The sequence below is a fragment of the Marmota flaviventris genome, chromosome 16, assembly GCF_047511675.1.
Source record: "Marmota flaviventris isolate mMarFla1 chromosome 16, mMarFla1.hap1, whole genome shotgun sequence".
NCBI classification, from domain to species: domain Eukaryota; kingdom Metazoa; phylum Chordata; class Mammalia; order Rodentia; family Sciuridae; genus Marmota; species Marmota flaviventris.
Genome location: NC_092513.1, coordinates 37,737,655 through 37,750,640, shown reverse-complemented (window position 1 = coordinate 37,750,640; position 12,986 = coordinate 37,737,655). Strand labels below are relative to the sequence as shown.

Here is a 12,986-nt window from a genome sequence, read left to right as displayed (position 1 = left end):
AAATAGATTTCTTAATACTACCTCCATTTATTTAATATATATTATTATTGTTATCTTCATCATTATTCTTATTATATGAAGGAAGTACACTAGATTATTACTGTACATAATATTTGCACATCCCTGCAAGCAGAAATCTAGCTGGATTCTAAAAGGGAATATTTGTTCTAGTCATTTACTCCAATCTAATTAGACCTTGAAGGGTGAAAAAGATATCAGTGAGATTTGATTTTTCCCAGGGATCTTCAAAGTAAGAAACTATTCAAAATTTTGGAAATTAACTTCTGACCTATTGACATTAGAAGCCATGTCATAAAAAGCCATAGCTTTTTAGTGATTTTATTAGAAAGTTAGCAATTCAAATAATTAGAATGCAGAATATTAGTCTATGACTTAATTAACCTAGAATATATTTATAAACAGCATTATTTAGAATAATAACATTTAATTTTTATTAAACTCTATTTAATTTTTGCTATTTCGGGTTAAAAATTTACCTATTCTTAGCAGTGATATATAAACTAAAGATCCTCACTCTACCTTATAATTATCCATAATTGCTTATATTAAAAAAGATATATGTACATGCTATAGTTTAATATTTGTATGCAGGTTAGCCACTCAATTTCAATTCAATTTTTTCCATTTATCAAAATAATCTGGCCAACTGAAGCATACAAAAACATTTCTATAATGCAAATATTATGAGGAAAAGGAAAGATTTTCAAATTCTGGAAAATGAACTATGCATTTACAAATGCAAATGATAGAAAATTTGCGTAGATTATGTATTTTAAAAGTTCATCATATATAGAAGTTGAAGCTAATATTGAAGAACCAGCTCTTAAGGAATTCTGTTCACAAGTCCTCCTCCCTCTTTGGTTGTTTCTATATATTACCATATCCACTTTGCCTGTACCAAATGGGAAAAAAAAAAAACCTATGTTAAAATAATCTCTATATTACTTTGTTGATTGAATTGACATATCACCATCAAACAGCATTGTTTGCTTTCTCAAGAGCAACACATTATATGATGTCAAAAGTAAATCATAGGAAATAGTTCTAAAAAGAAATGCACACATTTTCTACTCCAATCCATTATTTTTAAAGTTGATTAAGTTGAAATGCTGAGAATTTAGAAGTATGCCTCAACTTCCCTTTGTATTCCTATTTATCAATTTTATAGAAAAAGATATAATTTATTGTAACTAAAAAATACAGAAATCCTTTTCTATACTAATGATCTTTGCGAGTTTAATAAATCACATATATTCCCTTACAAAAAATACCAAGAATTTATTTCATACTGTTAACTCAGAAAAGCAATTAAATTGGTTCTTGGAAAATTGTCCTTCTGTCAGATGAAGTCAAATGCTTATTTCAAAATGAAACTTTATGTCTGTTTCTAAAACTGATGCTTTACTTTTGGTCAAATACGCCTTTTAAAATAATCTCAAATAATATTACAGAGCTGTAAGTAGCAAAACCAGCATAGTATTAACACCAAACTAGACCAATGGAATGGAAGACATAGAGACAAACCACAAACCTACAGCCATCTACTATTTGACAAAGGTGCCGCAAATATATCTTGGGGGAAAAGGTAGCCTTTTAACAAATGGTGCTGGAAAAAGTGAATAACTCTGTAGGAAAATGAAATTAGACCCCTCCCTTTCAACCTGCACAAAACTCAAATCTAATGGGTCAAAGACTTAAGAATTAGAGACCAGATTACAATTTCTAGAAGACTACAGAGGGTCTATATTCCATCAGACAGGTGCTTCTGGAACCAACTTCCTTCACAAGACTCCCAAAGCACAAAAAATAAAACCAACAATCAATAATTAGGATGGCACTTTTTGACAGTTTCTGCACAACTAAGGAAAAAATTAGGAGCAAGAAGAGAGAACCTACAGAATGAGAAAAAATCAAGGTCCGCTAATCCTCTGATATGGGATTAATATTGAGAATATACAAAGAACTCAAAAAATTTAACATCAAAAAACCAAATAACCCAACCAATAAACGGGCAAAAGAACTAAACAGAAATTTCTCAGTAGAAGAAACACAAAAGGCTAATAAATATATGAAACAATGTTCAACACCTCTACAATCAGGGCAATGCAAATCAAAACTAATAGAAAGATTTCATCTCATTCCAATCAAAATGACAGTGATCAAGAATACAAACAACAATAAATGCTGGAGAGGTTGTAGGGTTAAAGGTACACTTGCACATTACTGGTGGGATTGCAGTTCTAATGCAACCACTCTGGAAAGCAGTATAGAGAATCCTCAAAAAAAAAAAAAAAAGTAGGGATAAAACCACTATATAACCATGCTATCCTACCACTGGTTTATTTCCCCAAAATATCTAAATATTGGCATACTACAAAGAGCAACCACATCGATGTTTATAGCAGCAGAATCTACAATAGCTAAATTGTGGAAATAACCCAGATGTCTGTTAATAGATGAATAGATTTAAAAATTGTGGCATACACACACACACACACACACACACACACACACACACACACAGGAGTTCTACTCAGCCACTGAAAAGAACAAAATCATGGCATTTGCTATAAATGGAAGGAAATGGGGAATATCATGATAAGGGAAATTAGCCAAATTCAGAAACTCAAAGATAAAATGTTTTCTCTCATATGCTGAAGCTAGAGTAAAATAAAGGAAAGTGGGTGGGAATAGGAAGATTATATAAGAAACCAATCAAATATAAATTAATAGATGAGTGAAAAAAGTCTAGTAGACTAGAGGAAGAAAAAGGGGAGGCATCTATATGATGAAAGGGAAAAGGGGGTGGGAAAAGGAGTGATCATGAACTGAAATTGATTTCTTTGCATGTATGAGTATGCTGGGATGAACCCAACTACTATGTATAACCATAAAGTCCTCATAAAAAATTTTTAAAAAACCATTAGACAATAAATAACCAATAAATTATCTGTTTTTAGATAACATTCATAATAACTGAACAATTAGGAGAATGCTTTTTTCGCTATACTCTTCCAAATTTCTGGGATCTGAGATTCAAAGGGTAGTTTAAGAGGCAATATTTTTATCTCTAATCCACTTAAAGACTAGACAGATCATAGGCACTTAAAACTGGAGAATACATGAATACAAGTTGCTTTGGATTTCAGGTCTGAAGAGTTTTTTTGGAATTCTGAGAGCCACAGACAAGGTATAGCAAAGCTGCCCTCAGAATAAGCTCCTCGGACCCCACAACACCTTCGAGGATGTTATGCTTTAAGAGTAAATCAAATGTAGATAGCACCTTTAAATGATTCTAACCTACAGACATTATTTTAAAATCCTATTAAAATTTTAAAATAGTTTCAGATATATTCCTCTAAATCAAAGATGAGAGTAAAATACTTTCTGTGCATATATTGGAGTTTCTGTGTCTTTTTTTTCTTATCATTATTTTTTATTGAGTTGGGAAAGCCATATGAACTTCAAATAAGTAAAAGGAGCTAAATCTTGAACTATTATTCTCGCTACCAATCTTTCATCCTTTATATCTTTTTTTTTTAAATTTATCTATTATCCAACTTGGGGCAAGGCATTTTCTTGATTCTTTTTTCTGGAAACACATAGCATATATATCATATATATCTCTCCTTTGGCATTTCATGAATAGAATGCATATGCTTAATAACTACAGTGAAACAAAAACTGAAAAAAAAATTTTTAACTCTCCATTTTATATAGTACCCAGTATAAAGACATCATTAACCTGCTTATGTTATAATTATTAGGGAGAATTTTTAAAACTCACAGTATCCTACTTCAACATATTTTTAAAATAAATCACTTAATTTTAAAGAAAAATAGAACATTTTAATTTAACCTTTAAAATTTTGTATTGTTCAAACTGCAGTTTCAGCCAATTATTAAAATAGAGTTTCTCCTATAATTTACCCCCAAATTTGGACTTAAATATATGTGTTAGGGATACAGAGAAAGACATTTAACTACCAGTCAAAATAAAATAACACTCAAGATCTACCCTGTCTGATAGAGTAGCTACCGTCACAGGTGGCTACTTAAAATCACATTAATATTAATTTAAATGATGTAATTTTGAATAGCTCCTCAGTCTTGCTAACCATATTTCAAGGACTCATTAGTCACAACTTGGATAGTGACTACCCATTCATTGGACAATTCAGTCATGGGACATATCTATCTTTGCAAAAGTCTATTGGGCAACACTAGACTTTTCTCCAATGTTTACTTTTAAACTTCTGTTCATTGTTTCTCTTCCGTTTCCATCTTCTGACTTCTTACTAACTGCCTTTTCCTGCCTCGCAAGTTGTTCTTAAATCTGACCCACCAGGGGATATCCACAGTACCTGAAGATAACTGTAGTTGACACACCTGGGGGGAAGGAGCTTTTATCATGCCTTGATATAGGCTATGATTCTGGTAAACATCCTATAATGAACAGAAAAATTCCCCCACCCCAGACAAAGGGTTATGAGTCAATTGTGCCAAGGTTGAAAAACCTGGACCCACACTATACTCTAGCTTGAGGCCAATTTTGCCACATTTACTAAAAATTTGGTCACCATAGTCTATGCCTTTTGATTACTCCCCCCAAAATTAATGCACACTGTCCTCAACAAAACAATACACCTTGCCCACTGAGGCCTAGCACCCAAACTCCCCACTAATCTGAAAAATATACTTAAAGCTTCATTACTATAAATTCATAATTTTCCAGAAGAAGAAACTTTCTCAAACTGATTAGATTAACGATTTTTATTCCTTTAGATTATGTGCTACATGAGGGCAAAGTCTGTGTCTTTTCTATTTTTATTTTTTTCCTGCTGCGATATATATATATATATATCTTAACTCTTAGAGAAAAGGTAGGGAGAACAAAGCAAGAAACATGAGTTACTCTCATAGAACAATGATGACAAAAATCATCTGAGTATGTACATATGTGACTCAGTATGTGTGTATGTATACAGGGAAAATAAGGATTATACAGTAGCTTGGCAATATGAATTACTTAAGGGAGTGTCACTGTTATAGGAAAGAAGAAAGAAAAGAAAAAATATACAAAACTGTTACAAATCATGATCAAGGTTGAAAGTTATATTTGAATCAAAAATAAATAAATAAATAAATAAATAAATAAATAAATAAATAACAGATTATTTAAGAACTATCTGAAATGGAACAGATGAAAGGAAAAGCATGAGAAGACCCGTTAATTAACAGATTTGCAGTCTCGAAGAGAAACAGCTAATCAGTCAGAAATAAACTGTTTCATATAGTAGTAAGTCCTCTGAAAAATTCTGGCAATTAGGAAATAGGTTGATAGAGACAGTCCTGAGTGCTGAGAAGATATAGGGAGTTAGGGAACTGAATTTTTGATTCAGTGGATATTACTGAAAGCGACAAGATTAGACGTGGCAGCCTAGGCAGAGAAGGTAGGGAGAGAGTTAAGGAGTGCACTCTGGCATCCACAGACTAAGACATAGAAAAGCAGCTCAAGGAGATGACTGAGAAAGCAAGCCCAGGAGGAATCAAAGGGGAGGTTTTCCCTTAAATATCAGTGCTAGGGGAGATGATAACCAAGGGTCAACCCATGAATCAGCAACACAAAGTGTTGAAAACTGCTTGAGAACAATGAAGAGTGTTGGCAAGGACGAACACCTACCTGAGATGAACACTACTGAGATGAGCCCAAAAGTGTAGAGATAAGGAAGTGAGATGAAAGGCAGTGAGTTTACCTGTAAAGTATATTGTGGGGGTGGTACAGGTGACAGAGGCAATAAATGAAGCAGCACAATGGGATGGACCATGGTTTTAATGATTTTTTGTTTTCAAGTTCATGTTGAAACTGTCCCCAATTCAAATGTTTTAAGAGGTGTGGCCTTTGGAAGTTGATTGGGTCATGAGGGTTCCATGTTTATGAGTGGGAGTGGGATTAGGTACTCTTACAAAAAACACTTGTCAGAATGAATGTACCTTTCTTGCCTACCCCTCTTGCTCCACCCCATTTTCCACCCTGTGAGGACACAGATTCCTCAAACTCTGGAGGAGTCAAGAGCAAGCTGCCACACTGCAGGTGAAGATTGAGCTCTCTCCAGACTCAACCTGCCAGTGTCTTGTGTCTTGGACTTTCAGTTTCCAGTACTGGGAGAAATAAATTTCTCTTCTTTAAGAATTTCCCAGTGTCAGGTATTTTGTTTCAGCAGCATAGACAAAGACAGTGTCCTTGAAGGTTTTTTAAGAAGTCATGTTTGTGCACTTATTTTAATAAACTAGCTGGATGGAAAAAAAAAATCCCTAATTCAGGAGAAAGAAACAAAATTGCAAGTGAAAACTCAATGAAAAGAAGGAAAAACATCCAATATGTAAGGAAAAGGTCAGGCCCAGACTGGAGAAGAAACAGATATGTTCTTACCTCAAAGCATACATCAATGTATCATGACAAGGTGCTTTCCCCTAAGGATAATTCTGAAGCTATTCCACTGCATCTTATTAAAATCAATACAGAAATTGATCACACCAGTTGTGCACAAGCCAAAGGTTCATGACTGGCGATTCCAAACAAGAAAACAATGAGTTTTGGTGGTGGGAGACATGTATGTAAATTCTCCAAATAATAGACTAAAAATGATGAGAATATAAATAAGTGAAACACATAAAAATATTTGAATAGAGTGATATATATTAATATTTTAGTTATTCTATGAAAATGGAGACATTTAATCATCATTAAAAAAAAAAAAAAAAAACTCTAAGAAACAAACATCTGGTGTTTTCTTCTCCAGTCTAGGCCTGACCTTTTCCTTACATATTAGATGTTTTTCCCACTTTTTATTGAGTTTCGCTTGCAATTTTGTTTCTTTCTCCTGAATCAGGGATTTTTTTTTCACCCTGCTGGGTGTGGCAGTAATCCCAGGGACTCACAGTTTGAGGCCAACCTCAGCAATTTAGCAAGGCTTTAAGCAATTTAGCAAGACCCTGTCTCAAAATAAAAAAAATTAATTAAAAAGGACATGGGGTGTAACTCAGTGGTAAAGTGTCCCTGAGTTCAATCCCCAGTGTTGGGGGGAAAAAAATTCCAAGGAATGTGTACTCATGTTTTTAAGAAAAAAAAAGAGGTAATTTTTATCTAAACCAGAAGAACTTCATACTGCAATAGCTATTATACTGTTTAGCAAAACAACCCATGATTTTAAAGTCACTGATAATCAATGTTCTTCTTTTCTCATATCTCACACCAACAAGACATCAATATTGTTTAGTATCATTTAAAATGAGAAAAAACAAAAGTCCTCTTTTTTTGTATCCTTAAATCTGGAGAAATATTAAGCTTTGCCAACATAGACAGAATTTAAAAAGCAGCTAGAAATACAGCTAATTTTTACATTTTTAAATAAAATTTCAAAGAAAACAAGATCCCCCTAACTCTAGCTGTAGGCACAAAACTAAGCAGTCAAAAAGTTCATATAAACTTGTTAATTATAGAAATAATAAACTAATTTTGAACAAAATTGGTCAATTTCATTCTATTTATCACCTTTGGTTTTTTTATCCATGATTATCCAAATAATGTATATTTACTTCCATATATAAGCTAATACTTCCAAAGAAAAAAAATCTACAATAATAGTTGTCAGAGATCTTATATAACTTTCAGGCCTAAAGCATTAAATACCATCTCAACTTTGCTAAATTATTCAGTTTTCTTCATAGTAAGAATAGTAGGATGGTTTAAGCATCTTCAACAGACTCAGCAATAGGAGTTCACAATATTTTCTTTCCTTTCCTTTGCATTAAGTTAGCTCAAATAATAGCAAAATATCTTCTTACTGAAAAAAATGATTCTGATAAAATTGTACTTTAACATCCAGTGTTTTTAATTGCAACTGGTCTTTTAGGTAAGTGAAAAACACCCAAATGAAGCTTTTAATCATTTTAAACTTTTAATTCAGTCAGAAAATGATGTTCTAAGAATCCAAAGCTGGAAAATATTATAGAAACCCAAACTACATCAACAAAAGACATTTTAAATTCAGGGAGCAAGACATGGGTATGCTTAGATTTTATAACTGATATATTTTTATAAATCAGTCTAACACTTTAGGTTTGAACAAGTACTTAAATCTAAAAATAATTGAGTGGATGACATAACCTGAGTATAGAGAAAAACGTCCCCATGGAAACCAATTTTTTAAAAAATGGACACAAGAGTTACGAGGGGATTATCGTTTTAATAGATTCTGACTCACTGTTGGTTTTTGTTGTTTTATTTGTTTTTTTCAATTTGAAAGGCTTACCATCTTGCTGGCCATGAAGAGTCTGGGGACTTTGCATTCTTTCCTCAAGATTGGAGCTAAGATCAGAGTTCACAGCTGACATCCGTGTTGAGTCACTCATGTCAAATTCATCACTTTCTATTGAACTTTCATCCTGAAAATGGTTTTAAAATAACATCAAGTGTCATAAAATATACTACATTCAAACAATGACCATTTTATCTACATGGTCAATTAGAGGTTATCCAGTAATAAGCTTTTACAGAACTCAGTAAAATACATTCATGCTAATAGATGATTGAAATAACAATGAAGTGATTTCTTCTTTCAAGCAATTTTAAGATTGGTGAATATTCAAACAATATATGTATGCACATGCATATTTTAAAGACAAATAATGTTTAGGGAGAATGTAGTTTGGAAAATAGCTTGAGGAGTTAAAGAATGAATTTTTTCAGCAAATACCTCCTAAAAATGTCAACCATAAAATATGACATAAAGAGAAATATAAGCTTTTATTAAAAACAAAATGACTTGATAAAATATTATAAACACAAATCTTAAAATGAAGTAGGAAAGTTTTTCATAAAAATTTTCACTGGCAAACAGGATTGAGTCTAATAATAGACAAATACACATGTCTAGAGTCAAAATCTGCATTTGACATATAGCAAGGCAATCTTGATATATCATCAATCTTTGCTTATAAGTGAATATAAACTGCACTGCCACCATAAAACATGAGTTCTAAGTAAAATTGTGCAAGATTCATTTAGGAAAATCAGTTCACAAAATGGCTTAATTAGCAAAAGGTTATTTCACCAAATGACAAATTCAATAAAAACCTATAAAATATTAACTTGAACTAAATCTAGGATATTTTGCTTTAGTCATTTCACCAAAGCAAACTCCTTGGAGAACCAATTTTTTGATAAACGATGTGCTTAAAGAGCAAGGAGTGCTGAGAAACCTGGGTCAAATGTAAATGTTTCTTCAAAATCACCAAGCTAGACTTTAATTTGTAAATGTTTGAACTTAACGTTTAATATTAATAATTAGCAGCTGCAATGTGAGTGCTGCAATTTTTTTTTTTTTCAGACACTGGTCTTCCTATCTGCTCACTCAGTCATCAGCACAATCTGTAAGCTAGGAACTATGATTCACACAATTCTATTAATGAAGAACTTGAAGCACAAAGAAATTAAATAACTGTCCCTGCTACATATCAGAACAAGGACTCATATGAAGTCACCCGGGTTTGAGGAAACAGTTTCTTTGAATAGGAAGAGTTACCTTGGTTTCAAAAAATAACATGCTGGTATCAGCAAAGAAGCTGCCATTGTTAGGGAGCAGGAGAGTTCTAGTAGACTAATAAACTGGCCTTCATAGGTTCATAGGTCAGGCCCAGGTGATTTTGATGCCAATTCTTCACCAAAGGTCTGATTGTGTCTAGGTTTGCTAAGTAGCACTGGCTCTTCATTAATTCAGTAAGGAAATGCTACCTTGGAAGACCTTTGGGCAATCTGTCACATAGACTTCTGATGACATGAACTTTCTCTTAGTACATTGTTTTTCACAATTCTAAGAAAATCCAAAGTGTATCTGTGATTGATCATATATATATATATATATATATATATATATATATATATATATATACACATACATATATATACATAAAATATGTATATACATTCTTATGAAAAATCCTAAATGATTAATTCAGTCACACATTATTTAGTAAAACAATGGATACAAATTTATGAGCAGAAAAATGGCATGTTCAGAAATGAGAAAATTAATTTGCCTATTAATTTGTGTAAGGTAGGACTGGTGTGGGAGAAATTGGAGGTGGGTATATATTTCATAAGATTGTATATACACATTATATATAATGTGTATATACATACACACATATAAGAAAAGAAAAATAAGAGACTCTAATGTGGACTTCAAGTAATCAGTGTTACCATATTCATGTACATACATATACAGTTATTCTTTACATACAGTATACATAGTGTCTGTGCTACTATAGTATTTTAGAGGATATTCTCAGGAACCAGACTTCCTGGATTTAAGCCCAAGCTCTGCCACATATTAGATGTTTTACCTTGAGCAAATTACCTTTCTGTTCCTCCATTTCTCCACCCATACAGTGGAAATAATAGAAGTAACAATCACTAGGGTTGTGTGAGGATTTAGGGTATATTTAAAATAGATAGAATTATGTCAGGCACAAAATAAGCACAATATAATTTTATGATACTGCTATGCAGAATATGTAACAAATTTTAAAGTAGAATAAGATGCACATATAATATATGAACATATACAATACAATAAAATAAATTTTAGTAGCATAGTAAAGGTGAACAATACCATATATATCATACAATAATTAAAATAAAAATAATAAAAGGGAGATCAGTAGAGTACAGCAAGAAAATCAGGGAGAGGGAGGAGAGGAGAGAAAGGGAAGGTACTGGGGAATAAGATGATCAAATTATGTTACATGCATGCATGAATATGACATAATGAATCCATTATGTATAATTATAATCCGCTAATAAAAAAGAGAAAATGTGTTTCTAACTTCTTTTGTGTTCCACATTAACAGTCTTTATAAATAATTCTTACTATGCCACAAAAAGATGATCACATATTACCTGCTTTCATAGCATTTATATGTGTGAAAAATGCATATGTATGTGAGAGTGTGTGTGTGAGAATGTGTCTGTGTGTGTGTGTGTGTGTGTGTAAAGAAGAGTTAGACATTCAGATTCAAGTCACATTCTATGAAATGGTTGAACAAACTGTTATATATAGCACATTATAGATAATCAATAAACATTTTACCACCACTTAAATGACACTCTTGTCAGCACCCTTTTAAAGAAATTTGAACAGGAGATTAAAGTGTTATGTAACCAAATGTACATACCAAATGTATATACTTTTGTTCTTTAAAAAATCAGCAATTTTAAAACATTTATTATCACAAACAATGATTGAGAACATTTTAAATATTTCCCTCAATTTTGACCTATGAAATAAAATCCACTTGTCATAGTTCTCCTTATTTAAATATCAATTGCTATGCACTTTTATGAAGAGCTTTAATTCAATGAAGTGCAAGTGTTCATTCTGTAAGTTCCATTCCAATTATTCATCAATTAAATTATTCTCTTTTAATAAAAAGGTAGCAAAGGTTTATGAAATATCAGATTTGGGTTTTTCATCAACATAGAAATAATGCTAATCATTATTTCTAGGGAAGCATCTAGGGAAGGTTTCTAAGAAAACCATGGTCAGCTACCATAGTAATTGTCTCCCTGAAATTTATTTTCAGAAAAATCAAAACAAATATTTTAGTATAATAATTTTCTGTTCTTTTAAAAAATGTACTTACTTATGTTTAAAATTTTTATTATTATGCTTCTGTCTCTTTTGAGAAGTTGCTAGAAATGGAAACATCTAATAAGCTCCATGTTTCACTGCAGTTCCAAGTTCCAGATTTTGCTTCTAAAGAGTCTGGACCATATTACCACTGACTCCCATTGCTATCGTCCTGATTGGTTCAAAATCTCACTTTCCCTTTGCTGAACCACATACTAATAGATCCCTAATTATCCTACCCACCTCCAATTTCTCCCATACCAGTCCTACCTTACACGTATAGGCAAATTAATTTTCCCATTTCTGAACATGACATTTCTCTGCTCATAAATTTGTATCCATTGTTTTACTAAATAATGTGTGGCTGAATTAATCATTTAGGATTTTTCATAAGATTGCTTGAAAATCATCCCCATCAATCTCACTTTTCTGGAGTTGTTTTTTCATTTACTTATGCTCAAGTCAAATTAAAGTCTATATTATTAACATTGGTATGAAATACACCACTTCAAATTTTATTGTGCATGTGTGTATAGTTTGTTACAAATTCAAATCTCCACGTCTCACACTTCAGACCTGGAACTAGAATCTTGGTTGGGTTCCTACAACATGTAGTTCAAAAAAGTCCTGGATGTCTCTAATACTGATTGTTTGACCAATGCTCTTCCAGAAAATATTCTGTGATGCTGGAATTGCTCTATAGTACTCTCTAGTCAAAAAGGGAACTAGTAGCCATATGTGGCTAGTAAATACTGAAATGTGGTCAGTGTTACTTAAAAACTGAATTCTTAGCTTTAACTAATTTTGATTAAGTCTCAATTAAATTTAAACATTCACATGTAAAGACTACTATATTTAGCAGTACTAATTTGTTAATTCTTCAGTGGTAGATCTTGAAAATACATCCAAACATTATTAGAAATACAGTAAGCAATCTAAAAACATAAACCTAAAACATGAATGGTTTGGTATTTGACATTTCTTTGTATAAATTTATAGTCAAAGCATACAAATATATTTAAAATTTTGAGGTTGGGGGATACCAGGGATTGATTGAACTCAGGGGCACTTGACCACTGAGCCACATCCCCAGCCCTATTTTGTATTTTATTTAGAGATCGGGTCTCACTGAGTTGCTTAGCGCCTGGCTTTTTGCTGAGGCTGGCTTTGAACACATGATCCTCCTGCCTCAGCCTCCCAAGCCACTAGGATTACAGACATGCACCACTGTGCTTGGCTATTAAAAAAAAAAAAATAAAATAAATAACAATT

At 32.3% G+C, this 12,986-nt stretch overlaps 1 protein-coding gene across 5 annotated transcripts in view; it reads right to left on the bottom strand.

The window, feature by feature from the left end:
- Nol4 (nucleolar protein 4) overlaps nucleotides 1–12,986 on the bottom strand; it is a 306,404-nt gene that overhangs the window by 199,857 nt on the left and 93,561 nt on the right. For all 5 annotated transcript variants that reach the window (XM_071602644.1, XM_071602645.1, XM_027935708.2 and 2 more), the window contains one exon: nucleotides 8,337–8,469. In XM_071602644.1, coding sequence (XP_071458745.1) covers nucleotides 8,337–8,469 — 133 coding nt within the window. The remainder of the gene's footprint in view (nucleotides 1–8,336; nucleotides 8,470–12,986) is intronic.